This window comes from Amblyomma americanum, chromosome 8, assembly GCF_052857255.1.
Source record: "Amblyomma americanum isolate KBUSLIRL-KWMA chromosome 8, ASM5285725v1, whole genome shotgun sequence".
Classification (NCBI taxonomy): Eukaryota; Metazoa; Arthropoda; class Arachnida; order Ixodida; family Ixodidae; genus Amblyomma; species Amblyomma americanum.
The window spans coordinates 36,672,404-36,699,725 of NC_135504.1; the positions used below are offsets into that span (position 1 = coordinate 36,672,404).

At 46.0% G+C, this 27,322-nt stretch overlaps 1 protein-coding gene across 9 annotated transcripts in view; it reads right to left on the reverse strand.

Moving 5' to 3' along the window:
• Positions 1-948: 948 nt before the first annotated feature.
• LOC144101357 (polycomb protein suz12-like) overlaps positions 949-27,322 on the reverse strand; it is a 28,859-nt gene continuing 2,485 nt past the window's right edge. The window contains exons 4-16 of one of the 9 annotated variants that reach the window (XR_013307988.1): positions 27,255-27,320; positions 26,510-26,565; positions 26,324-26,410; positions 24,585-24,797; positions 23,262-23,506; positions 22,199-22,385; positions 19,991-20,259; positions 17,993-18,150; positions 16,185-16,277; positions 13,786-13,891; positions 11,099-11,178; positions 3,904-6,294; positions 949-3,848 (exon numbers count right to left, since the gene is read on the reverse strand). Coding sequence is in view for 2 of the 9 variants with exons in the window: in XM_077634479.1 (XP_077490605.1) it covers positions 6,069-6,294; positions 11,099-11,178; positions 13,786-13,891; positions 16,185-16,277; positions 17,993-18,150; positions 19,991-20,259; positions 22,199-22,385; positions 23,262-23,506; positions 24,585-24,797; positions 26,324-26,410; positions 26,510-26,565; positions 27,255-27,320 (1,786 nt within the window). In the remaining 7 variants the exon portion in view is untranslated. Of the gene's footprint in view, positions 7,775-8,854; positions 9,730-10,040; positions 11,179-13,785; positions 13,892-16,184; positions 16,278-17,992; positions 18,151-19,990; positions 20,260-22,198; positions 22,386-23,261; positions 23,507-24,584; positions 24,798-26,323; positions 26,411-26,509; positions 26,566-27,254; positions 27,321-27,322 lie in introns of those variants that run through there. The other 8 variants (XR_013307987.1, XR_013307989.1, XM_077634479.1 and 5 more) reach the window with 8 other exon arrangements.

The window sequence follows — 27,322 nt, forward strand, 5'->3', positions numbered from 1 at the left end:
AGCAGTCGTAGGCAATGCCATGCAGTGATCCTTGAATACTAATATCTTGCGCATCGTTTCGAAGAAGAAAACATGCACCTGAAATTTGGTGCTTCAAGAATCCCATTTCGACATTTTCCCCCAGGTCAGTGGACTATGAATTTACTTCACAACTATAGTTTTGCCTGCACAAGTCTGGTGTCCCATTTTGCCCATATTATTTTCCACCAATGAGAATAACACGAATATGCATGTACGCATAATCTGGGATGAAAGGACAACGAATCGGAGGATCTGCTGGATTTGGTGAGAGCAATGAAGATTGCGATAGAAAGTCTGAATACAGCGAAGATGTCAGTGTAAACGTATATGAATTGCTGGGTGCCTGCTGATAATGATGGCTTGTGGCACGCGCTATGGCCCCACCTGGCCACACACCTCCTACTGCACATACGCAGAAGGCATCCAGGAATCTGGCATACGTCTTACCTAGTTTAGTCTCTGTAACGCTAAAACTCTGCCGCAATGTGCACTACTGTTCCAACTATACCCTTCGCAACAAGAATAATTCTTGCCAGCAGATCACATCATTTGGGAATGTACACACTCCCCAGGGATTAAAGAAGGAATAAATAGCAAGGAAGCCTGGGAAACCCTTCTGCAAAGCGCGGACCCCGCCGTGCAGAAAAAAGTCATTCACCTGGCACTGGAGGCCGCAAGAGACCAAGAACTCTATGCCTGCCTTTAGATGCGAGGCTCCCGGCCCCCACCCCTAGGCCTGCGTGCCAGAGATGGGGAGTAGGGGAGCCTCTTCTCTGGTGGAAATAAAGGTTTTTGGAATGGAATGGAATGCCAGCAAACTTCTGTCGCATGCATTTGTGTGCCACAGGACTGCAAGGAACTGCACTGAAAACTGCAGCCCTTCCAAAGAGCTGCAGCAAACGAACACAATTCCACAGAAAGGCATCATTTGCAATAAAAAAAAGTGTTTATAACAGCATAAATAAAGGGTGCAGCAAGGCGCAATGCAATGACATTGGAAAAGTACAGAGAAGATTTGTTGAGTCACAGGGCCTAATTTGTTGACGCTTCTAGCTCACCAGGTCTGGATTTTCACTCATTTACGTCTCGGCAGCCCACTACAGACCACAAACTGCACGGAGGAGCATCAAATAGCTTTCCAACAGTTACACAGTCGCTTGGTAACAGCAAGTATTGTTGGCAAGCAACCCTTGAAAATATGACTTGTTGCAAGATGATGTCTCACCATATTTCTATGGTCATAAGGAAATGCATTTCGAGCTTCCTCAAAGTAGAGCAAAGTTGAGGTGTTTTCACTTCATCTATCATTCTGAAGTCAAGTATGAACTAAAATGCTCCTGGTTCTTGGACAGCCTCAGCCACGAAACTTAGCCAATTTTTCTTTTTCTGCAAAAATAAAAGAAGCTTGTTTTCAAACAGTGTTAACATAGAGGGCTAATTGCAACATAATCCCATTAAGACTCACCCTAACTTCACACGAGGTTGACAATCCGAGTGGAATACGAGCGAACAAATGTCTTAAAGGACTACAGACACCAAATTTTGCTTGCGTGTTTTCTCCTTTCAAACGATGCGTTAAACATTCGTATACATGGACCACCCTGTGATATTCGTGTACGACCGCTAAATAACTTATAATTGAATTTCTTTTGGTTTGTTTTGGTTTCATCGACCGAACGACGAACGTGACGTCAAGTTTATGATTTGGTCAAGAGATCCACTAGAAAAACTAATATAATGGCTGACAAATCATTTTTTGTCATTCAATGTCTTGGAAGAGGCTGGATTAAATGTTGTAGTGAATTAGAACTACATATCGGCGATTATATTGCAGTTTTTCTAGTGGATCACGTGACCAAAACATCAACTTGACGTCACAGTCGTTGTTCGGTCGATGAAACCAAAACCGAAACAGCATGAGAGAAGAAATTCAACTATAAATTATTTAGCGGTTGTAGGCAAATACCACCCAGTAATCCATGTATTCTAATCTCTAACGCATGATCTGACAGAAGAAAATGCACAATAAAATTAAGTATCTATAGTCCTTTAAGTTAACGACTTGCAGTGAGTGTGCATCCAATGTGAAAGTATTTGATGCTTCTTTGCATACATTGAGCAGCAATGCTTTTCTGCGATACCGAAGACCTCCAGGAACAAACCCAGACTCTCTGGCTAGAGTAATCAACAAACAGAGCTTCGAGCAGGCACTGCTCACAAAAGAAAGGGCGAAAGAAAACGTGGGATGCCAACAGGCTTAAAAAGGAGAGTTTTTTGCATCAGCGGACCTGAATGAAGAGTGAGAACTGGCGTATGGTACAAGTGAAAAGCTCTTAAGCAGTTTAAGACCAAGATGTGAAGCTTCACAAGAATACTATGGCAGTGTTTCACAAGATGCACTTTGCATTCAGGGGTTAATCTCTACATGGCACAATACTCCCATACACAAAAAAGTCGCTTAAAGAAGCCAAATGAAATGACTTGTTTTTACCCTTGCTGGAAGATCATGACTTTTCCTTGAATAGCAATACAAACATGGTATACTTTGTTTCGATGGCCAAATGATGTGTCTGTGGTGGCGGAAAAACATGCTCAAATGACAGACATTCTGTTCAACTGAGAAATACGATTCGTAGTAGCCTCAATAAATGTATGCTATGCCATCACATACTGTGCATGTAAATTCAATTCAATGACAGAGTAATAGAACAAAATTTAAAGCAGTGCATGTGCAGAAACAACTTGCAAAAATGTCTGCACATGTGCATGGCATCAAGCCTAATCTGGGACCAGCTTACACTGCAGGAATTATGTAGAAGGCAAAACAAAAAAGCGCTGCAACATGTTAAATCGCGTTTTCACATCAAACTTTACACTGCTCAGAACTGCATAGGTCAGGTACCTACTAGAACAAATGACACCGCACAATCCTTCCATAGTTCAAAAATGTTCCGAACAAAACCATTCAACAAGTAAACCAAGATGAAAACTCCTAATGCAGTCTTAGCTCAAGTACATTCAAGATTAGTGCTGCAGCTAGTACCGAAGTGTGCTGCCACACAGTGGCAATGTCATGAACCAAGCATTTAACAAAACGAAGTGTTTTTGTACTGCTGTCTGCCGTAGGACAATTTTCTTTAACACCATACCGCCCTTTTCGATTTTATGAATTTTGAGAGTCTACATATGGCAAGAACACAACGCTGCCTTGGATGACCCACAGTACTGGCTGGTGGTTTTAGTACTTCCACTATGCTCATTGCTTTGGGGTGAGAGGGGAAAACAAAAATAAAGCCTATAAACAGGTTCCTGACAATTATCAGACGTAAGGGTATTTTTCTTGCGGGTGCCTCTGTTTGGCACCCAGAGATCTGGTTATCCCAAGCCTGGTGGCGGCACCTGCTCGCTTTGTTTAAAAAGAGTAATGCTGTTTTTCTATCCCGCACAGCCTACTCTTCCATGGTCTTGCATGACCATTGCAAGGGCAGATATAAAATTTCATACAAGATGAATGAAGGCTAGACACCCTTTGAAGGCATACTTAAAGCATATCAATGACATGGACATATACATGAATGGGAGGCCACACAGGCCTTTTTCAGCATCTCGTCCTGCACTGCAATGTGTCACGTCTACAGACATGAAAAACAAGGGAAGCAGCTAACGCACAAGGCCTAAACCAAATGAAAGCTTTGTGGAAGATTTCAACGCAAGCAGTTCAGCAGACTGTGGACACAGGTCTTGTAAATGGCTCCAATAAATATGCCACACCCTGTACATTCACGCTCTAAGTACAGCAGCGTTTTTTGTGTACACAATATAAAACTCTACAAGGCCGATCTGTGAACAAGAAAGAGACTTTGCTGTTTGTTCTGCGCAGGCCTCGCCAAAATTTTCTTCGCGATTTCCGACAGTGTCTGTAAAAAGCCTGCTCCGTTATAGTCGTACACAACTCAAGAACGAAGCGGAAAATTCCCCTCAAAGGTAGCCCCTTGGCCAACAGTGTCTATTTTTATGATGCCGCGATTAATCCGTGGTTGATCTCCTGTCATGATATTGTCACAAGCGATTAATCAATGAATACCCCAGAAGTCATGACAATCTGTTGACGCCATTGGCTGGAGGACCTGCTTTGAGGGGGAATTTTCTGCTTCATTCTTGAGTTGTGTCTGACTATTGCAGACCTCAAAAGAAAAGCAACATAAGCCTATTAGTGTTTGTATGTACTGCAGTTATACGAGGCATCCGATATGAGGCAGCAAACGTAACTTTGTGCTCCGGAACATATAGCCCTGGAAAACCTGTATGCATCAGCTGCCATTTCTGGCATGACGAAAGCACCGGACAAATATGGGTGCTTTCCAGGCCCACAGGCAGCCATCTTGACCAAGGCAGCAGGCATAAGCGTACATAAAATATCCTTCAAAAAAAAACTGCTAACAGCGCTCTCTGAAGATGCACAGGGCGTTTTGAAAGTGATTACTAAAGTGAAGTCTGCTCCACAAGGTAATCTATCCAGTGTGGGTCCCTTTAACCAATAGTTGACATGAACACAGCTACCTGACAGAGGTGAACGGGAGTAGCATTAGCAACTTGGCGAAGCATCCTTAAATTACTTCATCCTCACCTATTTTCCACAAACGTGACATGAACACACTATGTGCTGGCAGTTTTTTAACTTGGCATTCACACATTATCTAAGCCCGAAGGCTGGTACAGAGAAGTGATGTTTATAATTTCTCCGAGACTACACTGTCAAGTGCTCCACTGGAGACCTATCATTACAGCCCCAAGCATGGCGTTGACATCTTAATCGGCAGACCAAGTATTAGTTTTTCACCTAAGCAGCAGTTGGCACACACACACTCTGTTCAGTTTCTCACTCAAAGAAACATAACAGTTGTCTTGCTCAATGCATGGATTTCTTCACAAAACAAAGCCTCGCAAAAAAACTTTACACGTAGGCTGTAAGCCCCTACAAGTCTGGGAAACATCTATGGACTACAATGCGAAAACAATTATTAATATGTGGGTTTACAAAATTGCATGAAACATTATATCACACTTTAACCCAGTCTGCTTTTTTCTGAAACTACAAACACATCACATTCCGATTCACCAGCAAGCAATATTCTGTTCACAAGAAATTAAATGGCTATCTGACCTGCGCGACAAAACTGAATCATTCTATACTACATCAAGCTTGTGCCAACCCAGGTGGAATTAGAACCACGTATAGCATATGTCGCAAGGCTTCAAAACCTGGGGAACATCGCACAAACCCATGTAACAAAAGAAAAAAAAAAAGCTGGTTCCCAGAGACACTCGCCCCCAAAGCAACACTTTTTTTTCTCTAACCATACCTTGCCCATGCAAGCGGGCAAGTCTCTGCTACATGCCTGCATGCAGCATTTCTCGGCACAAAACAACCATGTTCTGCAAGTGTGGCCATGTGAGGGGTTAAACGCTTGCAAAACACGTGGTTCTGCCGCAAAGAGCACACAGGTCATGGCAGGATTCAGCTCTCTAAGAATATATATGCGTTTTGTACCACAAGTGACGGCACATTGTGAGCCGATATCAGCCAAGACAGGCCTTGTCTATTGGAAAAGCCTCTCGTGGGCACTGCTGCAGTCCTATGCATGCACAATGAGTGCAGCCTCTTCAAAACTGTCCGCAACCCCAAACACGCACCTCTGTTGAGTACTGCGCAAATCCCCGTGGCAGAGGTGAACGACAGCAGCTTGGTACCAATTCCAAGACAATCTCACAACTTTTATGGTCCAATCTGATTTGATAAACACTTTGAGATCCAATACACTGCATTTTGCCTTTTCACAAACAGCCCGATTCTCTTCGCCCATAGCACACTCTCCCCGTTTTTGGTCGGCTCCCCAACTGTTCTCTCACCACCCAGATTTTCAGGAAGCAGGCATTCATCCCTGGTGATCTGGAAACTGTAGCACTAAGTTCAAGGCTCGATGGTAAACCGTCCCGTCATACACGGCACTGCATCTTCCCCGCTGGTTGCCAACCGAAGTGCGTTGCTACGAGTACGAAACCGGCAGGCGCAAACGGCGGTCCTTGACATCACAGAACATTTGCAGTCTCCGAACGGTCGTGTAGACAACCGACGCGCTGACCAGGCCAAAGTCGAGCAGGTTGCACATGTGCAGGACGAAGTTGCGGTACAGGTTGCGCTGGATCAGCTCTTGTCCTTGCTCCTCCACGAACATGTTGCAGGCAAGGGGAATCTGGCAGTCACCGACAAACCTGGAAGAAAACACGGCACAAGGGTATAAGACGCGTGAACTGAGCCGGTCGGCACTGAGCGACGATTGGCTCACAGACGGCCTCCTACACCAGTGGCCCTAGACCACCAATGTGCTGGGGCCCCTTGAGCATCAGCGAGGGCGACTGAGGAGCCCTGGCGAGCAGCAGCAACAGAACCACTATAATGACAAACGATGGGTTATGCGGCAGGATGTGATCACTGATCGATATTCGTTTCATGGATGTGGACAGGCGAAGAATGCAAGAGATAATGCAGAGGTTCACTTCGCTAATTCACTGTTCCTCAGCAATGAATGTGCTGCGGCTTATCACAACAATCCTCGAACATTTAAATCCGCAAAGTTTAGCCCCCAACACCTGACCATGCATAATCAAAGTAAACACAGTAGAACCCCAACTACTATAAGACTTTCAGGGGACTGTACGAAACTGTCACATAATCAGAAATATCCCACAATTAATGCATTCACATAATATTGCATCCGTTACTCTGGCTGTCAAAATGTGTAATATAACTGTTTTCCGCACGCCCCCGTTTTCATCCTGAGAGAGAATTCGTACAGACACACTACGCTGCCAGAAGGCATATAGGCACAATAAGCTGCATGTGTGCAGCTGTCACCGCACGTTAAGTAGGGCTCACATACCCCTCAAAATTGACACTTTTAGACAGTGCACCAGAAATATGGCTTCCTTAAATCTACGAAGATGTAATCATGAAATATGTAATCATGTTTGGCGGTGGCACAGAAGCGAAATCAGAGTGCACCCACACAAAAGACATGCTCCCTGCTGAAGGGTACCTCTTGCCAGCACACCACTTGCTCAGTGTTCCTAGGTCTAATGTGCTCCGCATTGAAGCCACAACAGAGGGTGCTACAGAAATGGCCCCCCACTTATCATAAAGGATCTAACCTTGCTATCAATCAGTTTACCACCAACTTATAAAGAACATAAAACTGATTTCTATAATGCCTTCACCTGCAAAGCAAGCGTAATCCACTTATTTTTCAATTCCCCCATTGCCCCTATGCAATAAACCACGTAGAACAATAAAATTATCAGCGAAATAACGGATACAACGATAGGATTCTGGCCGCCCAGAAGGTGTTTGTCTGAAAGTTTGATAAACAAGAAAAGCATAGTATACTTTGAAGCGAATGGCATAAAAACTCTGCAAAAAGTCCAGCACAGCGAAATCTGTGAGGGAGGAGGCGGAGGAGAGACTTTAATGAATGCAGGAGATGTCTGCCTATCTGTGAGGGGACGTTGCGTAGGGCCTCGGGGAGCAAGCGCTGTCATCGTCACAATCTCTGGAGGGAGGAGCTTGCTTGGTCGCCGCTGCGCAATGCTTTCTCATGCAAACGTACCGTATTTACTCACGTATAACCCACACCAAAATTTGAACAACAAAAAAAAAGCTTAAAAAGTGGGGGTGCGGGTTACCTGCGAATTTTATCTTTGGGGGGGAGCCGGCTTCACAGGAATGTGCGGCGGCCTCCGCCGTGCAGTCCACCATCCCCATCGTCATCGACGCTTGACAAGCCGATGAGGGGCCAACGAAAGGCATCGCCAAATCCACATTCATGGTCTGTTTGTTCTTCCCCACGCCATTGGCCACGTTTTCTTCAGCCAGCATTGTTGAGCCTAGTGTCAGGCGCTGTTTCGTGTACTACATCCCAGTTTGCACTGTTTGCCTGACTGTTTGCCTGTTTTGTTTTGGCGTCATGAGTGCGACTTGGCGGCAGTATTTCACAGCGAAAGAGAAGCTAAAGGTTATAGCCACTGCCGAAGAAATTGGCAACGAGCTGCTGCTTGTACAGGATGCTCGATGCCCGTACTGGATTCGTTGCAAAGCCACTGCACTGATGCGGTGAAGGCTTGCCTCACCGAGACCGGCACCGACCTCATTACAAAAATTGGCAGTGGCTTAGCTCGGCTACGCCAGGATATACGTAGCGAAAGCTAAAACATTGCTTGGTTAGCCGGTTGGTCACGTGGTACAGTGCGACCACGGTGGGACTGCGAGCACCGTGAAACAGTTCGTGGCCAACATAGCTTTCGCTACAATACCTGGCAGCATGACATCCATGCTGCAGCCACTCGACGTGTGCCTGAACAAGCCATTCAAGGCACATGCAAAGCAGCTGTATGCCCAGTGGATGGCCGACGGCCTTTACGCCCTCACACCAAAAGGACGCGTGCGAAGGTCCGATATTCCACTGCTGTGCCAGTGGATCGTGGATGAATGGAAACCGATACCGGCCGACTTGGTGCATAAAAGCTTTAAAAGATGTGCCATCAGTGACAGCTTGGATGGTTCTGAGGATATCTACGTCTTTAAGAGTGGCGATGAGCCTCGGATGACAGCAGTGAGAGCAGCGATGATTGAGAATCGGATAACCAGTGACGTGGAGGTGGTCGTTTGAATAAATGTTCTGAAAACGAAATGATCACTGAGAGTGCAGTTGTATCTTTCTAGTGCTCATTTTTTTCTTTTTGGGTAAACGTGTAGGTTACACGCGAGATTTTTTTTTTTGTGGAGTTCAAAGTTAGGGGTGCGGGTTATACACAGGGACGGGTTATACGCGAGTAAATACGGTAGTTTCTGTCACTTCTGCCCATTTGTGCGTTCGTGAACTGGGTAAAAATGGTGGTGAATGGGGATTAGCCCACCCCACACACTCACTTTTGTCACTGAGAATTTAATCTTTTTTCTTTAAAGCATTCGCTTCTCTTAGCGCGTTCCTCCATTTCGTGCTGTCCGCAGCACAGAACTTAGCAGCGCGCCAAGATGCTGTGTGCAAGTAACATCATCACAGAGTGTTTATTCGTTGATGGGATCTCCAGCGGGGATGTCTCGCTCGGCGAACTTGGCAGAGCGCCAAGAAGAGAGCACCAAGACGCTGCGCACCCTTGACAGGAATGCCTGTGAGGGTAGCTACATGCATGGGGGAATACGGGGGTGTTTTGCGTTTTATTTATGCCAGTCCAGATATAACGATACTCGGTTATAACGATCGGATTTTCAGGTTTTCTCAAAAGTATTGTTATAAGTGAATTGCCCTAAAAAAAATTTTATTGCTCGCAATTTTGAGTGCGTGAAATGGGAAGTCGAACGAACCAGGAACGTTTTAACGAGATTTTGCTGTACTTACACACTCCTACGCGTAACGGTCCCAAGTTTTGTCACTGAACAGACTCCGCAAGGAGCAGAAGCAAATGATTGTCGAGCCATGAATGAATGCTCCTGCGTAAGCCATAACAGTAGTATAGAGGTTGATGGCAGAAGTTCTTCAAGTGCCAACCAATCATTTAAAAAAGACGTTTCGGCCCCGGCTTGGGGGGCCTTGTTCATGGCGGAAGTTCCTCAAGCGCCGACCAATCGTTTCAAAAATGACGTATCGGCCCCGGCTTATGGGGGGGCTTCAAAAAATGACGTTTCAGCCCCGGCTTACGGCGGCCTTGAAAATACATTTCGGCTCCGGCTTACGGGGGCCTTCAAAAAATGACGTTTCGGCCCCGGCTTACGGGGGCCTTTAAAAAATGACATTTCGGACCTGGCTTACGGGGGCCTTGAACATACATTTTGGCCCTGGCTTACGGGGGCCTTCAAAAAATGATGTTTCGGCCCCGGCTTACGGCTTACAGGGACCTTGAACAACGCCCCCGTAAGCCGGGGCCGAAACGTCATTTTTTAAACGATTGGTCGGCGCTTGAAGAACTTTCGCCATGAACAAGGCCCCCTATGCCGGGGCCGAAACGTCTTTTTTTAAACGTTTGGTTGGCACTTGAAGAACTTCCGCCATGAACACACCCACACAAACGGGTTTCTGTCAAACCCTGGATTTCATAGTATAGAGAATATAGACCTTTTCACTGCTCACAGCTTAATTCAGCGCGCGTGTGTGTTGGCCTGTGCTGCGCACGCGCAGTAAATGGTTGTATGAAATCCGCCAATCAGAACATTGCCGGCACAGTCCAGTGGTGAGACGGTTGCGCTCAAAAAGGCAAATGTGAAAAGGTCTATTCATGCGATGGCTGTTGTACGGTGTCTGCACTATGAAGGCAACCATAGTTGCCCAACAATATGGCAATAGAATAAGAAGGTGGCAGAAGGCCCATCTCAAGGCCACAAGAGTGCTATCCAGGTGATATCCAGGAGCATGCCTATGCGCAGATAGCATCTCGTGGCACGGTTGAGCAAAAGTGGCGCAGTGCAGCAGCAAATGTTCGACAGATTTAACCATGCTGCTCTAGTGGAAAGTGACGGCTGATCGACAAACTTTGCGCACCGCAACTAAAGCCCTCAGTTAAAGCTTGTAGTTGTGACTGTTCCAACAATCAGGCATCTGCCCGCCCCCTTCCAAATTAGGGAGTGTATATATCCATCAGTACCGATGTTAGATAATGAACAGGTTCCACTGCATGACAGTAGATGGCATTCGGAGATAAAATGGAAATGTTTAACACTTGCTATATTCAGCTAACTGGAGCCACTGGCTCGAAGCAGTAACTGAAACATTTAATTATCATCGTCAGCCCAACTATGTCCACTGCAGGACAAATGACTCTCCCACTGCTCAAACAACCTTGTTGTGTGCCAGGCATGTATCTCAAGCTCGGTGACAGTACAGTGTGGCAAGTACAACGTAGGCGCACGGTTCTGACAATAAACAGAACGGGACAATGACACGGACGCACAGGCATAGAACACTGACGAGTTTCACGACAAAGACAACAAGAGTGTTTCACTACAATGACAACAGGAGCGCTCGCTCACCCGTATTTCATGATGTGCAAGTTCCACATCTTCATGAGTTCCTTCTCTCCTTCATTGACGTCCGTGAACTCGTCAATCATCTGCAAGCAAGCACAGAGCAATTCTCAAAAAAAAAAAGAAAGAAAGAAAGAAAGAAAGACAGGAAGAAAGAAAGAAAGAAACTGTGCATATGCGGAGGCTGTGAGAAAGCAGCAAAATTAGGATATCTCCTCCCACTGCAACAGACTATATGAACAAAAGAGTAAAAGCAAATACAGCCGCCGAACAATTTTTTGGACTCGGCGGGAGCTGAAAGATCGTCCGAATTATCAACCAGCCCAAAAAATCTGTGAACTTAAATAAAAAATCTTTCTCGAAAAACCCGATTTAAAAATCACAAACTTCACCACTCCCCACGTTCCACTTGCAAGCAATAATATTACACAATATCTGAGCCACTACCATGTTTTCGTCATGCCTGTACCACGATACCAGACTGTGTGACGAGACTGCAGGTCATGCCATGAATGAATGCACGCGCTGCGCAAAGCAAGAACAGCCTGTTTTCATGAGCAATGACGCTCACGAAAACAGAGAGATAGGCAACCCATGGGAAGACGCGAACGGACGTGAGCGCCTCCGAATGCATGCCTCCCCTCCTTTACTACCTCTCCCGCACTGCAGGTTGCAGCGGAGCCTGCAGCTGCCAGTTTTCAGCGCGACCATGCGCGCTTTGTAGGCCATCTCGATGGCAACAATGATCTCAAGTGGCAGCCATGATGAGCAAATAGCCAAGCTAATACAGGACAGCCAAGCCAATTAACTCTGTTTAAATCCAAGATGGCGCCTTTCACACCGGTTGATTGCGACAGCGATGTCTGCCAGCATTCATATTAAGCAAAAATAATAATAAAATTTCGGTTGAAAATGATCTCCACAGTATTGCTGGCATTTATTTTAGTCCGAAATATCGAACTTCTGGACACCACTGAGTCCGAAACATCAGTTGTGAAAAAGTACATGTTCCTACGAGGTGCGCAACGGTTCCTCAGCGAGATCCGAAATATCGTGCAAGTCCAAATTAAAGGAGTCTGAAAAATCGGCCGGCTAATGTATTGAGTCATACTCCTGAAACACACAGTTATAACCCTGTCCTTGCCATGTCCACTGACCTGACCATGCCTGCACCAAATTTCTGCCCACACTGCTTTAGTTTGTGGGCCAGAACAGGACAATGAATAGTCGGATATCAGTTCCACCAACATGTTGAACAATCCCATAACATTAACTGCTGTTCGCTGGTAAATTTCATATTTGACTCTGAGCAGTTTATTCGGCCTAGTGGGCTTTCACGGCCGCCTCTCGCAGTCCTAAATGAAGTAAGTACTTGGTCATTTGCAGGACTTTCATATCACTTGGTTGAGGTTCACAACCACTGACAGCAAAAGAAAGTGGTTTTCCCACTAGAAGTGCACCTGGAGAAAGGTATCAGCTTTATGTACGCTATGCCGGTAGTGTCTGCAATGCGTGAAACTCTTATCAGAAGTGCTCACACTGAACATAAGTCTAAAAATGAAGCCCACTCCAAAGCTGCTTGGACTGGGTAGAAAAGACATCCTGCTGCCCTAGTGAGCACAGCAAATTGGAAAGAAGGTGCCAATGCACAACGTGCTACAGAGATTGCAGCAGCGAGAATGCAGAGAATGTGCAGTCTACCAAGTAAACCATAAAAACACTACAATTTTTTTCTGAATGCAGATTTACTTGACATAGATGCACTATCAGCCTCAAATGCGAACAGGGTAACTGTCCAACGTGAACACAAGAACACAAAAAACATGGCTGCTGGAGAATAAGTACGGGCAGTGTCCCTTTAACGCTTTCATGCAGTACTCAATACGCAATACAGTCAACGACCAACTTTTCGGACACCCAAATCTGCCCGATATTTCGGACGTGTTTGCGGCACAGCCACAAGCCCCACAGAATCAATGTACCGTATTTACTCAAATGTAACGCGAGGGGTGAGTTTACATGCTGTTCAGCGGGAAAAAAATAAAACCATGAATGTAACAAATGCAAAGGCCCAAGAGTAGCGAGTATGTGCATGATTATAGAGAGTGAAGAGAGAGTACAAATCTAGTAGAACGGCCTAAAAGTGGTGTACAGCACCTAAAAATTGATTCAGGAGGCGTTATATACTTAAGACAGAGCCAGGTAGCCTCAACCACAGTCATCAATGAGGAGGTGCTGAGGTTACTTAGAATAAGAGATCTCTCGTAAAAAGCCTACATGAGTAAATAATTTAATAACCCTATCCAATGAAAACATGCGGTGATCACCTGAAAATTGGTATTTTAAATGTGTAATGTCCAGAAAAGTGCTGTCGTCTTTGTGTATCCAATCTGGGGCACATGATTAATGTGCGAACAGCTGAGATGTGGGCTCCATATCTGGCGCTTTAAAACATGGGAGCGTGTGATGTATGTATGTCCTATCCTCAGTCTGCAGAGCGCAACGTCTTTGAATCTATTTTGTTTTTCTGTGGCATATCTTCCAATCCTTGGTTTTATTGTGTGCGGCTTGTTCCCTGTTTGTGCCAATCCTGCTGCCACTCTCTGCGGAGTGCAGTCCTAATATATAGCCTGATGTCCTGGTGTGGAAGTTGTTTTATATCGATCCTACTCAGTTCGGCACTCTTTCCTCACCAGCTGGGTCTTGATGCGTAGCCACTCTGGGTCATCCTCTGATTCGCTGTCTTGGTCAATCTCCTGTGGCCTGATTGGTAGACAGGTCTCCGTGTGATAGTAGAGCCTTGAGAGAGAAAAGTAGAAGATTGAGGTGAACGCGTGCACAGATGCCTGCAAGCCAAAAAAATGCACACTACCAAGCACTGGCCAAAGCTCCCAGCTTGTATAACAAAGTCTCGCTACCAACCGAAATCTAACGACGCGGCACTGGCCAATGAGCACTCTCCATAAACGACACAAGAAAACTGGCGCAAAGTCAGGATTGAGCCAAGCATGTTTGTTACAATAACTTGGAAATTCAAGCAATTCTGTATCTGTTTGCAAGTAGTGTTGGAACAAAATGGGATAACAAATGGGGGGACTAGCAGAATAAACCAATGTAACAATTCTTGGGTGTGCTCGCTCATGTAGAAATGAAAATGAAAATTGGTTTTTAGGGAAAGGAAATGGCGCAGTATCTGTTGCACATATCTGCCCACACCTGAACTGCGCCGTAAGGGAAGGGGTAAAGGAAGGAGTGAAAGAAGAAAGAGGAGGGCTCCGGAATAATTTCGACCACCTGGGGATCTTTAACGTACACTGACATCGCACAGCACACGGGCGCCTTGGCGTTTTGCCTCCATCGAAATGCGGCCGCCGCGGTCGGGTTCGAAACCGGAAACTCCGGATCAGTAGCCGAGCGCCCTAACCACTGAGCCACCGCGGCGGGTCACAAGACAAGCTTTAGACATGCTCACGATCCCGAGCAGTCAAGCAACCCATCCATCGTAACACTACTACACTCCCTACCTTGACCTCCTCAAGTCACCTGCACCAGTGCTTGAGGTTTCCCTGACAAAATCACGGCTAAGAACGACCAACTTGACGCAACATAAAGACACTGATATCGAAGCACTTGTACTGTACTTTAAAGGGCAACTGCACGGGTTTTTGAACATTCTGAATGGATGACTGCATTATACAGCAGAACCTTTGAGATACATTCCTTGTTCATACGATTTCTCGGTACAAAAGCTCAATCACAAGCAATAAAGATGTCCCATAGAGCTACAGTTTTTATCCTAAGTAACATATCTCCAGGTATTACTTTTTCCCCGCCAAACATGTTCATAATTTTGCGAAATTCTGATCACATGATACATTTAGTGACCACTCTGAACATACGCGAATATAAGAGAGGGCCAAGCCTGAGAGCACGCAACCTCAACAGAAGCCCAGCGGCAGTAAGCCGCCAGGGCGGCTTTTCTGCAGTCCAAAAGTGCAATGTGCATCCCAAAACAACGATGGTGACAGTGAGAAGTTATGCCCCATCGAGTACTTTCTCCATTGCCAGCAAAATCTCCTTTGCCCTATGGACACTGTAAATGCCAATGAAGTCCACAAGCATCAGAACAACTCTTGAAATCTTATGTCAACAAGCACTAACTGACTTTTATGATAAGTGAAAGTGTCAATGAATGCTTTCATACTCCATTCCTGAGACACATTTTTCAGTATCTCTGCGACTTTGGGTGATACGTTTTCTTGAATATTATGATTTCTCCCCTGCATTTTCTTTTTTAATGTATCAACGAGAGCCTACTGTAATTCCGATAATCCCCCCCTCCTTGTTACAACAAATCGATTTTCAAAATGTAACTGAGGGCTTGGAGGCAGTGCTGCCCAGCTCACACCCTGAAGACCAGCTTTGACTGGTGATCCAGGCAAGAGCGAAGGCAAAAGCACCCCCCCCCCCCCCCTCCCTTTGCCACCACCACCAGCTAACTTCGAGCTTTTTACACACACATCATGTTTAAAAATTTGAAAAAACGCAAACTGAAACTCAGTCACATGGCCAGAGGTGGTGTGCACCACCAATGATGCTCGTGACACAGCGATGACATCCCAAACACTAGTGGAAAAACTGTCATGTTCGCAATGAATGGCCAAAATGGCAACTGCCAAGGAATAGCTCCATTCAAGAAATGTCCAAAATGACTGAACACAAGCATGACTGCTTGCTCAGTACGCTGGCAGCGGGTATCGGTGAACGGGCAATGCAGCGCTACGAGCAGAAATTGCAGAAGCCGAGGTCACAAAAATGGCCAAACTTGAAACTGACACCACACAGCTGAGCAATTTGTAAGAAATTACTGAATAGAGACAGTAATAAAAGTTTTGTTACAATATGCGAACTTCGTAAATGCACTGGAGCTTCCAGGCATGCACCTGTGGCGTCCTAACGGTGCACATTTCCGAAACACAGTCTCCTCATTTTCTGAAACTGCGTCAGCAGGAGTTAACCTGCCATTTAGTGAGAAAATGAAGCTGTGAACACCACTGTGTCTGCACTGAAGATTAACGAGGCCCGCATTCACCTGTTGTGTCCAGAGATGTACGGCCGCGGCTGCTCAATGTCTGGCTCATCTTGCTCCATGAACTCCGAAAGGCTGAGGGGCGCTCTTTTCGGTCTGAAAGAGGTGCGCAAGAGCATTCCCATGAGCACCACAAAAAAAGATTGCAACAGAGACACACCAGAATGAAGTACAATCACGGTTAGGACCTCTGCCAGGGCATTCACTGCCCACGAAAGTCCTCCCCAGAAGGATACTGGCACACAACAGAGGAACATATACAACAAACCAAGAGAAGCAGGAGTGGGCCAAGTTACCAACACTGAAACAATGTCAAATTCATCGCAGGTGCTTTTAACCAACCATCTGGCCTGATACCCAGAACCTGAATGGCCTCGATTAAGGGGGCAAGAGGGTCTTAGAAAAAAAATTTCATTAATGAAGTCACAATTATGAAATCTTCGGGGATCTTTAACATGCGCTGACATCGCACAACACATGGGCGCCTTAGCGTTTTTCCTCCATAAAAACGCTAAGGCGCCTGTGTGTTGTGCGATGTCAATGCACGTTAAAGATCTCCAGGTGGTCGAAATTATTCCGGAGCCCTCCACAACGGCACCTCTTTCTTCCTTTCTTCTTTCACTCTCTCCTTTATCCCTTCCCTTACAGCGCGGTCCAAGGATATATGAGACAGATACTGCGTCATTTCCTTTCCCCAAAAACCAATTATTATTAATGGGGAACATGTATTTTTGCGTGCTGATTCCAAATATAGAATTTAATTTCATGTGCAACAATTTCTTGAGCACTTATGCAATATGTTATGTAACTGTTCGTGGAGAGCTTTAATGAAATTTTGCTGCATGGAACTTGCTAGAATGTATGCCGGCCACTGGTCTTGACAATAAAGCATGCAATAAAGCTAAAATTATTATTCTGCCTGTCATAGAAGTTGAGCTATAGAATTTTGAAGTTGTCACTTCAGAAACAGGAAGACAAATTTTTCTTCCCGTTTGTGAAGTACGAAGTTCAAAACCCTGTAACTCAACTTCTGTGATAGGCAGGATAATAATTTTACCCTTATTGCATAGCTTGTTGTCAGGACAAGTGGACGGCATACATTCTAGCAAGTTCCCTGCAGCAAAATTTCGTTAAAGCTCTCCACAAAAAGTTACATAACATATTGCATCAAGTCCACAAGGAATTATTGTACATTAAATTAAATTCTATATTTGGAACCAGCATGCAAAAATAATGTTCCCTGAAAATTTCATAATTGTGACTTCATTAATAAAAACTTTTTTTTCTAAGACCAGCTTCCCACCCTTAATAGCAATCTGAAGCATTTCGAGTGTCCCTTTCCAAGCAAGTTGAGAAGTGGTTAAAAGGATGCAATGCAAGTGTGACCTCGCACTTTGCGGGGCAGATCCCTAGAGCAGGGAGGTTCTCAATATTTTTAACCTCAAGGAAACCCCAGCTGTTTTCAAAAGGTGCCGAGGAGAATCCTGCATGTCTTGTCTCGGCTTCCATCTCCGCCTGGACGACAATGCATGCAAATAAGAACATGCACATGCACAGCATGTAGGGGAAAGGAGGGCCAAGGCTAGGATGAATTTACGTGCCTGAGGAACTTAAAAGCCACTCCAAGGAACCCCTGCCCTAGAGTCACCAAAACATCACCGGTGTTCCCATCCATGAAACAGCGATCATTCAAGTCCTACAGTGCATACTAAACTAACTCCGCCCTCCCTAAAGAGAATGAAAAAAAAAAATAGGGAGGGACCCAAATGACCCCTAGTCACACGCACAATGAGTAATGAGACAATGCTAACCGGCAGACCATGACGTAAGTGACAGGCGTGCGACGAGCAGGGCCTGTCCGGCCAAAGGCATAGCCCGTCTGCGTGTGAAGGTGCTGCGGGTTGCCAGCGTACGACCCATCATAGCATTCGTTGATGGAAACGTCAATGCGTGCTCCCTTGGGGTGAGGCTGCAACAAGAGGTAGACCACTGATGGTGAGTACACATTGTAGTGAGCCAGTTAGTAATGAGCAATGTAGAGCCCAAAATGACGAAGAGGAAAATTGGAGAACACCAGCAGCTGACAAAAGCACTATTCTGTGTGTTCGTTTTAGTTCGTGATGATATGTTTACATTCAGTAAGAGTCCTTGACGCAACAAGCCTTTTCTCCTGTTTGTGTTTCACCTCAACTACAAGGTGCTAATAAGTTACCTTTAAATGGCAGTCTCGCAACCCTTTGGCAACACTTGCTTCTCATAGTCTGCCGAAGGCGCAAGATCTCTTCGAAGTGCACACACTCAATCAAATTTAGTTTGTGCTCGTTTGTGAACAGAGCTCCAACCCAGCCAGGGTCTTACACCTAAGGGATGACTATGTAAATTTCAGTCAAAATGAATGAAGAATCAGTGACATAGACGATCCCGGACATATCGAACTTGATGGAGGCTGTGAAATAGTTCCGTGTATTCAACAAAGAATGACAATGGATAAGTTATTCTGCAACCTAGAAGCAAGAATACTGTTCATCCATGCTAGTGACACGCTTCTTGCAGCAACCTGCCACCCACCGGCATGCTGGCAGCACACCAGTCAAGCTAGCCAAATCACTTGGGGGTCTGAACGTCCTGCATTCTCCATAGCATTTCAGTGTAGGTTTCTTACAGCCTTCTAGTTTAAACTGCTGCGCTCCTCTCTTTCACTTTACTAGGAACTTCACTACTCATTCGGTCTGAAGATAACGCCAAAAGTAGGCAAGCTCTCTGTAAATTTTTTTTTTTTTTTCAATGCTTCGTACCTTTGCACGAATGCAACGCAGGGAAGCCACCGCAGCAGCAACTGTCGCAGCATTCTTTCTCTCCATGCTGCATGCTCCAACCCGGCCCTATCTTGTTAGCGCACTGTTGCAGTCCTAAGATACTTCGCCCCCTTCCCCTTAGGCAATGTGAAGTAACCGCTAAATTCCTCCTCTACGTGCCGGCTTCCCACAAGAATTGCCTGCTCGCATGCTATCAGATTTTTTTTTTTAATGCTTAAAGATGCTTCACCCCTTTGCATCTAGGCACTGCAAAGAAGACATCGAGGTGAGTAACTGCCGCTGCATTCCAGCCCATGTTGCATGCCCCAGGATCGGGCCACTTGTGCAGTTGGACGCTAAACGCACGATACGGCCAAGATGTGTCGAAATTTTGAATGCTGTAGCCAGGAAATCATTACCTGAAGAAAAACAGTGCAACTGTAGGGGAAATTTTCATTGCTCACGATTTCGAGCGCATGAACTGAGACATCATAGGCTCCGAGAACATATAAACAAGGCTCTACTGTACATCTGTAGTACAGTCAGTCGTCCATACACTTGTCAAGAACGCTCGAGTGGTGCACACTCTTGTGCATTTATGACAACTGCCGTTGCCTGGTGGGTGCAGAACAAATTTCAAACACATCAGGAGTTAAACATGATCCATGGGAATGTGCATGCATGATAAGGCTTCAAGCCCTAGGACACTCATACATGAAGTGTACTCCCCTGTGTGCCATTCGAGCGCTCTAGACAAATGTGTGGACGACTGTGCATACGCCCCAGCTGCAGATACAACCAGGCTAGTTAGTACGGCAACATCTTTGACAACACAGTGACAACAGGAAGCCTGTGTTCCATTTATAGGGCAGTGCACATCCTGAAGTTTCCTGCCAAAGTATAATGAGCTGTTTGCTCCCAGAGATGCCGCACTACCAACTGGCCCAGTTGTTGCCTCTTTTGATAACAACTAACAAGTAGCAAGCAAAAAAGAAAGAAAAACAGCGCACACACCACATAGGCGAAGGTGAAGCGTCCGTGGCAGAGCTTGAGATGCTTGAGGAGGGCAGCCAGCAAACGGCACTGCAGCATGCACCAGGGACAGCGCAGGTCAGCGCGCGCCTCCGTCTGCTGTCGCGTCTGCTGCTGGTACACGAACTGGTACACCACCCGCGTGCGCTGGGCCTGCTGCTGCAGCTGCTGGCTGCCTGCTTTCCCAGAACCCTTCTGCGCCCCTTGATCGCTACCCTGCTGCTGTAGCTGCTGGCCTGCCTTCATCTCTCCTGCAGTGGCAAAGAAAAAAAATTGACGGTCGATTTGCGTAGTTAGGTCAAATGCGAATTAGGGGCGCTAACACTTCGGCTCCGGTGTCCTGATCTACTGTTCACAGGTGGAAACTTGATTTGTGAGGATTAAGCGTCCCAAAGCTACTCAGGCTACGAGGGACGACGTAGTGGAGGGCTCCGAATAATTTCGACCACCTCGAGTTCTTTGCACTGACATCGCACAGTACACGGGCCTCTAGCATTTCGCCTCCATCGAAACTGGACCACCGCAGCCAGGATCAAACCCAAGTCTTTCGGGCCAGCAGCCGAGCGCCGTAACCACTGAGCCACCGTAGCGGCAAAGGGTGGAAGTTGTTCGGATAGCGATAACAGGTTAATGCTCATATATACGGTGGGGACTCTGCCCCGCAGCTTCCCCTTGTGGTTTGCTTTCCCGTGGTGCACCCTCCCACGGCATCACCTTGAGGAGGGAGGCGCCACGTGACTTTCCCTGGCAAGTTACCTTAACTAACAAGGGAGGGCGCCACTGACGGCGTGATTGCTACGCGTGCGGGAGACCGCATCCTCTTCGGCTGGGATTGTCAGTGCGAGCGGACGTGTCGCACGCGGCTGCGGTTGCCAGCGGGGCGAGGAAGTGACGGGGAGACATGCACCCACATCTCGTCCCGTCTGGCTTCGGAGTATCCCTTGCCCTAGCGTGGGCGAAAATTCGCTCATAACCTTGCTGGTGAGTCGGACGACATCGAGCGTGTCTTGTTGCTAGCTGACATTATTGTTGTTGTAGCAATAAATGCCTGTTTGCGTCAGCCAGAATGTCGTTTGTTCGTTCCCTCAGAGCACAGCCCGCCGTGGTCGGCATGCGCTCGGTAGCGTGCACGATCACGGGGTGGGGTCCAAGTGGTTTTGAACCAAGTCAGCCATGATTAAGTGGGGAGGATGTATTTATCTCCCCTATTAAAACCCCACAATACGAAATTAGGCATTCTCTATTTAACACTCGCAGATCCCTGGGAGTCCTTGTACCAACCTGGCACAGTGGTGCAGCGGTTAAGCGATGCACCAATGCGCCACTGCGCCTTCAAGAGTATGACACAATAGCGTTAATGGGTCCCATCAGTGACTCCATTTGATCTCATTAGCATATTACCCAATCACATGCTCTATTAATGTCACCAGATCACATGACACACCAATGTCATGTGACACAAGCATACAGTCATTCACGCATGCCAACTCCTCGCCGGCGTGCACTTTGTTGCTCGCTCAATCACTGCTCCCTCCATTATTGCCTCTCTAATCACACACACTCATTAAGCACACAGCTTGAAGCTACAACATTGTATGAAAGACCACGCGATGTGCATATAAAACCCCACTTTAAGCAAGCTGTATGAACGTGCCTGCGTGGCCTAGGGGTAACAAGTTTGACTTGCAATCCAAGGGTCTGGGGGTTCGATTCCCCACTAATTACCTCAATTTTGTTTTCCGCTTAAATCATTTAGTTTACATACTTACATGTTGTAATGATGTTAGTGCCATGTTGCGACCTTGTAATCACAATTTATGTAACGTTTTAATCACTTTTCACTGCAACCGTTCCACGTGCGACGTCAAACTTTTCCGACCAATCTGGAGTTTCGCGACACAACGGCGCTGGACACCGCCGCCTTTTCCGCTGAATGGGGGCCTTAACGCTACCGCGTTATAATGCTGTTGTCAATAAATGCATGTGGGATTTCATATTCTATATCTGATGTTCGATTTACATTTCAAAAAATCAAAATTTACACACCCCTCCACATTACAAATCCTCCCTCCCCACAAGCCTATTTCTGTCTCAGCAAATAAAATAGAAAATGCTCAAACTGCAATGCAATTAGCTTTTCCCCACAAAATTCCGTTCCGAGCCTCAGCTTGCACCTCACGGCTCACTCACCATTGCGTCTGCTGCGCGTGTGCTTGTGCCCAGGCTCAGCCACGTTCAGCTCCACGGGGGACAGGACAGGACGAGCTGTCCGTGTATGGTCAGCAGTGTCACCAGTGCTGTTCTCCTCGGCGGCGCCCCAGGCCAGCCGGAACGCCACCTTGGGGCTCTTCTCAAAGGCCTCCAATGATGGGGTACCCTGCATGCAGGTTGCACAGGCTATGAGACAAGCCAAGGCACACAGGCAGTCCGGCATCAAGTGCTGCGTGCAAAACTAGCTACGGAAATCCAATGCATTCACGACGAGGAGAGTAAGCACGTATTATTAAAGGGACTCAGAAGACAAAATGAAGTGGGCCTAGATTGATGGCTTGGGACTTTCCTTTTACAAAGGGGGTACTTTCCCAGGGAACAAGGCTCTCCTAACCCAAGCCAGAAAAAAGCAGAAAAATGAAAAGCAGGTTTCACCACCACAACAACAGCCAAGTGAGAGTTACTGCATCATTTCCTTTCCTCAAAAAAACCAATTCTCAACTTTTTTTTCTACCAGTTTTCACAAGTACGCTGCCGCTATGACGTCAGGTTGAGATTTTTTGTTGAACAGAACAGAAAACGCATGACTATGTGCTCTAATATTAAAGGTAACTGATGCACTGCTACTGCCTCTGTGCCTTTACTGCATAAGAATGATGGAAAAAAAAAGTGGAAAATTAAATGATGCACAGTCGTGAGGCTCCTCTCAAATTTGCCAAATTTCCCCATCCCTGACAGTGTATCCCTTCTCCTCGTGTAGAACTTTCCATCAAGAACACGCAGATGTCGGAACACCTGCATTTCGAACTGTTGTCAACAGGGGCAGACAAATCGCACTACTACCCCTTCCATTTTGCTCGCATCAGATGCACACAGCAGCCTATGGTGACACCCAGTGAGCACTTACGGGGAATTTCTACGGTGACTACACACTACATTGCTCCAATAAGGCAATAACTATCAATTCTCTGCAATACAAGTCCTGCCCATGTCCACGTACTACTACAGGGCAAAGAAAAACCTGGAAGGCGGCAGTGCCCACCTCGGCATTGCTGAGAGTCTCCCAGGATGCTGTTCGGGCAAGGGGTGCTGCCTTGGGTCCCCACGGCCTGAGCACCAGCTGATACTCCCCCTCGGTGAGGAGGCACCGCTGCTGTTCGTACACCACCATCTCGCCCACATAGTGGCGACTCTCCTCCGCCGAGGTATTGCTGCCGGTGCCACTGCTACCACTGGAGGCCGGGCCACGACCACACCCGTTGCGCCGTGCTTTTTTGGATGGTGGTTCTTGGTTACAAAACGAGCACCGGTTAATTTACACTTCACTAACGATGATTATTTCACTTTCAATGATACAAGGCGTCTTCATCTACACAAAGTGTGGTCAAGGACCTATTTTTTTTCCCTAAGCATTCCAATCCAGAGAAGTTGAGCACCAGGCTGGAGGGGAAGTTTGTACAATCGGAAAACTGATGGGTAGCCACAGGCACTGTGGATCGAACCAATGCATCTAGCATACAAAGTGGACGCTCAAACCGCTGGACCCCAACTGCAGTCACTTTATAGTCTAGCAAAGGTAAGCTAAGCCAGTTCAAGATGGTTAGAAGATCCGGATGACTAACTGCTTTCAGTGCACCTTAGAGGCATTGGTATAAGCTGAATGCAAGAACTGCAAACAAAAATCAATAGCCAAGCATAAATTGATATTTAACAACAACCGAAACACATATAAAACTGCAGCACAGTCCCACATACACAAGCGCTCAGAACATGAATTGGGCACGAACATGAAATAGGCAGTGGGAGCTTCAGAACACGTGTGGCCACCGAGCAGACATGACAGGTCCACCAGCTAACAGCTCTCTTTTGCTGCCTCAAATAATATACTAGATATGATTACAGCAGGGTTGTTGATTGTAAACTGTGGTGTTAAATGACCCAAAGCGACACACAGGCTATGAGAGACGCCGTAGTGGAGAGCTCCGGATTAATACGGACCACCTGGGGTCCTGTAACACGTGGTGACATCGCACAACACACGAGTATCTTTGCAATTCCCTCCATCAAAATGCAACCACACCTGTCAAGATTTGATCGTGCTACCTTGGGATCAGCAGAACATCAAAGCCACCGAGTTACTGCGACGAGTCTTTTGCAGGGTTGACTTCTTTGTGGTTGAAATTGGCAGCAATGACCAACACTTTTTCCAAACCATTAGCTAAATCACCACACTATAACAATCACAGTACTTTTTCTCTGCAGTGTGCCTTACACAACCACTGCCCTAACATCTCTGACTCAGAAGACGCAGTAGACAAGTTTAAGTACAAAACAGGCACATGGAAATCAAAGCATAAGGACCGACCTCCAGGTTCACTGTCGTTGGTCTGACCGCCAGCAGTCACTCGCAACAGCAGCACGTATGACCGCACGAGACCTGTTCCGTTTGGGCAGAAGCTGTTGCCGGGCACTGTGATGACCGTCGTGCGGGTTGTCGAGGCACCATTGGCATGAGCTGCTCCCTCCGGGTTGTGCGGCACCTCGCAGCTCCCAACTGGCACGTGACAGACAAACGGAGCTGCCGCATGACGACAGCCTCCCGTCAACAACATCCCAGCACACCACAGACTTTACACCACACATACACACACACTTCACACAAGCAAGCACACATGCAGCTTCGCATTCAACTTGTAAACACACATGCCTCACTTGGGCCAAGCAAGTTTTTGCAGTGATAGCTGTTAGCGTCTGATTCACAGAGATTGCATTGTCAGCATTCTCCACAGCAGCAACAACAAAAAGAGGAGAGGAGAGCAGGATTTATGGTCAGATTAAGTAAATTAATATTGCTGCATTAAGCTGTATAATAAACGTGCTCACTTATTGAATGCACCCCCTGCTTTGGCTGCCTGAAAGCACACGCTTTCCCCTCAAATAATAAGCGCACCCGTTCTTCCTGGCCCACAGTTTTCTGGTGACAATAGTAAATGATGACAGCCGCTATCTTCTGAACTGCAAAACAACTATGCAATACGTGCAGCACCATCTGTCGAATGTCAAGATTACTACACCTCACCCTACAGGTGCAATTGGGGTGAAACCGCCAATGTGAATGCTTCCAGAGGAATCTGAGAATTTCTCTGTATGATATGCCAAATTGCGGATTGCAGAAATTTGCGGTTGGACCTCGTGCCGAAAGCTGTAAGCTGTGTTAGAGTTAACTCTAAATGCCCTCGCTTTAATCAGAGTTATGGGCCACTACTTGAGTTTAACGGCCTGGTTTAGAAAAAAGTTGACTATGCTCTCGAGCAAAGAAATCGTGCAGCCTGTAGCCACTGTGGAGTCAACAAGGCACACGTGTGCGGCAGCAAGAACATTTTCAGGCCGCCAGTGCAATATGCAAAGCTTTACAGGGATTGAACTGCGCCGAGTTCAAGTACCGTACGCACCACCAAGGATGACAGCGACAGTTTGGGACGACAGTGACACGCAAAGTGAAACTGATGAATGTAGTCTGAGTAATGTGCTCTGAACCAGGCGTGTGAACCAAGTGAAGTTAATATAGGTGAAAAGCACGTTATATTTTATTTAAAGGGTTATTTGTAGCCACTGAAGCATTTGTTCTATCAGCCTACTTCTTATCTTATTTCTCACTTCAGATTTTTTTTAATACATTTCCCTGCGTAATGAACATAGCCCCCTATTTTTAGGGGGGAAAAAGTGCGTTCATAATGAGGGTATATATAATTTATTCAGGTGAAATAAATTTAATCCAGCAATTACATTAGCGATTCACCTCTGTAATTTTGCGAAATTTTTTTAACCATTTCAGCGATTCATTTAAATTGCTGTGAAACTGACAACTCATTTGCTAAATGCAAACTCTTCTAACCTTAATTAATCTTGTATATTAAATTTAAATAACTCTGAGGGCTGTCTCAGAAGGCACCACATATTGTAAAAAAGGCGGACTGACAAGCATCTGAGACTACAGACTAGCATGGGCATGGGGCGGAACCCCGGCGGCAGTCCGAATTATCCGGATTAACTAAGGCCGAAACAGCAAGGTTTATTCTATGGTAAAATATCTGTCAATACTACCTGAAAGCTGCGTCAGCGGCAATTCCAGCTCCTTCTTCTTCTTGTTGCAAATCTTCAAGATGACAGCTTCTGCTGTAACTACGTCCTCTGTTCAAAGTAAGGCAACAAATAAGACAGGTGCATCAAGTTGTGATGAATGGCGACAGGTCAGCAGGCAAACTCTACACAATATCATTTAAAACTTACTCTTTGGTGACCGGTCGTAGAACCCCGTGAAAGTCAACGTCATCTGGCTGGGGGACCTAGTGAGAAAGCTCGGTAAGTTGTGGCAATCAACAAAAACCAGTGTTCATGGTTTCAATCACTCTAAAAGCTTTACAGGTACATGTTAGAATGCACATTTATTTAAACACTATTCTACTTCAAGCATTCACACTAAAAACTAAGACATGCTTGTCGAGCGATCAAGAAAAATTTATAATTGAACAAAGGAAGTAAACCAATGAAATTGTACGCGGTTCGCAGTTCTCACATCGAAATGAATGAAAAAAAAAATGGGGGGGGGGGGGGGGGGGTGAAACTGTAGAGAGGTTGCATACAAAGAAAAAATGCACGCAAGTTACACACGTATATAAGCATCTTCCATATTAGATTAACTTTACGGAAGTGAAATGTCACCTGTTATTGCATTGCAGTAGAACCAATACAAACTTGCTTATTCGAACTTGCAATTGACTGCAACTGATATTTCAGCCCTGGCAAAGTTAAATGCATTAAAACAATCCGTTCAATGTTAACAAATTTTCAATTCCTTAAGTTTTAAGTTACTGAGATTTGACTGCAGTTATTTCATCTCAAGAATTTAGACAAACGGTGAGCATGGTTATATGGCAATGCGTAAAACAGCGAAAGGAAAGGAAAAAAATTTATCATTACATGTGACACAAGGAGAAAGGTAAAATAAACATGCTGTGATAAAAAGAGAGCACACCTGCATGATGATGGATCTTGTTGTGCTTGGACTCGTTGCAAAAGACTGTCCACTTTGAAATTTTTCCT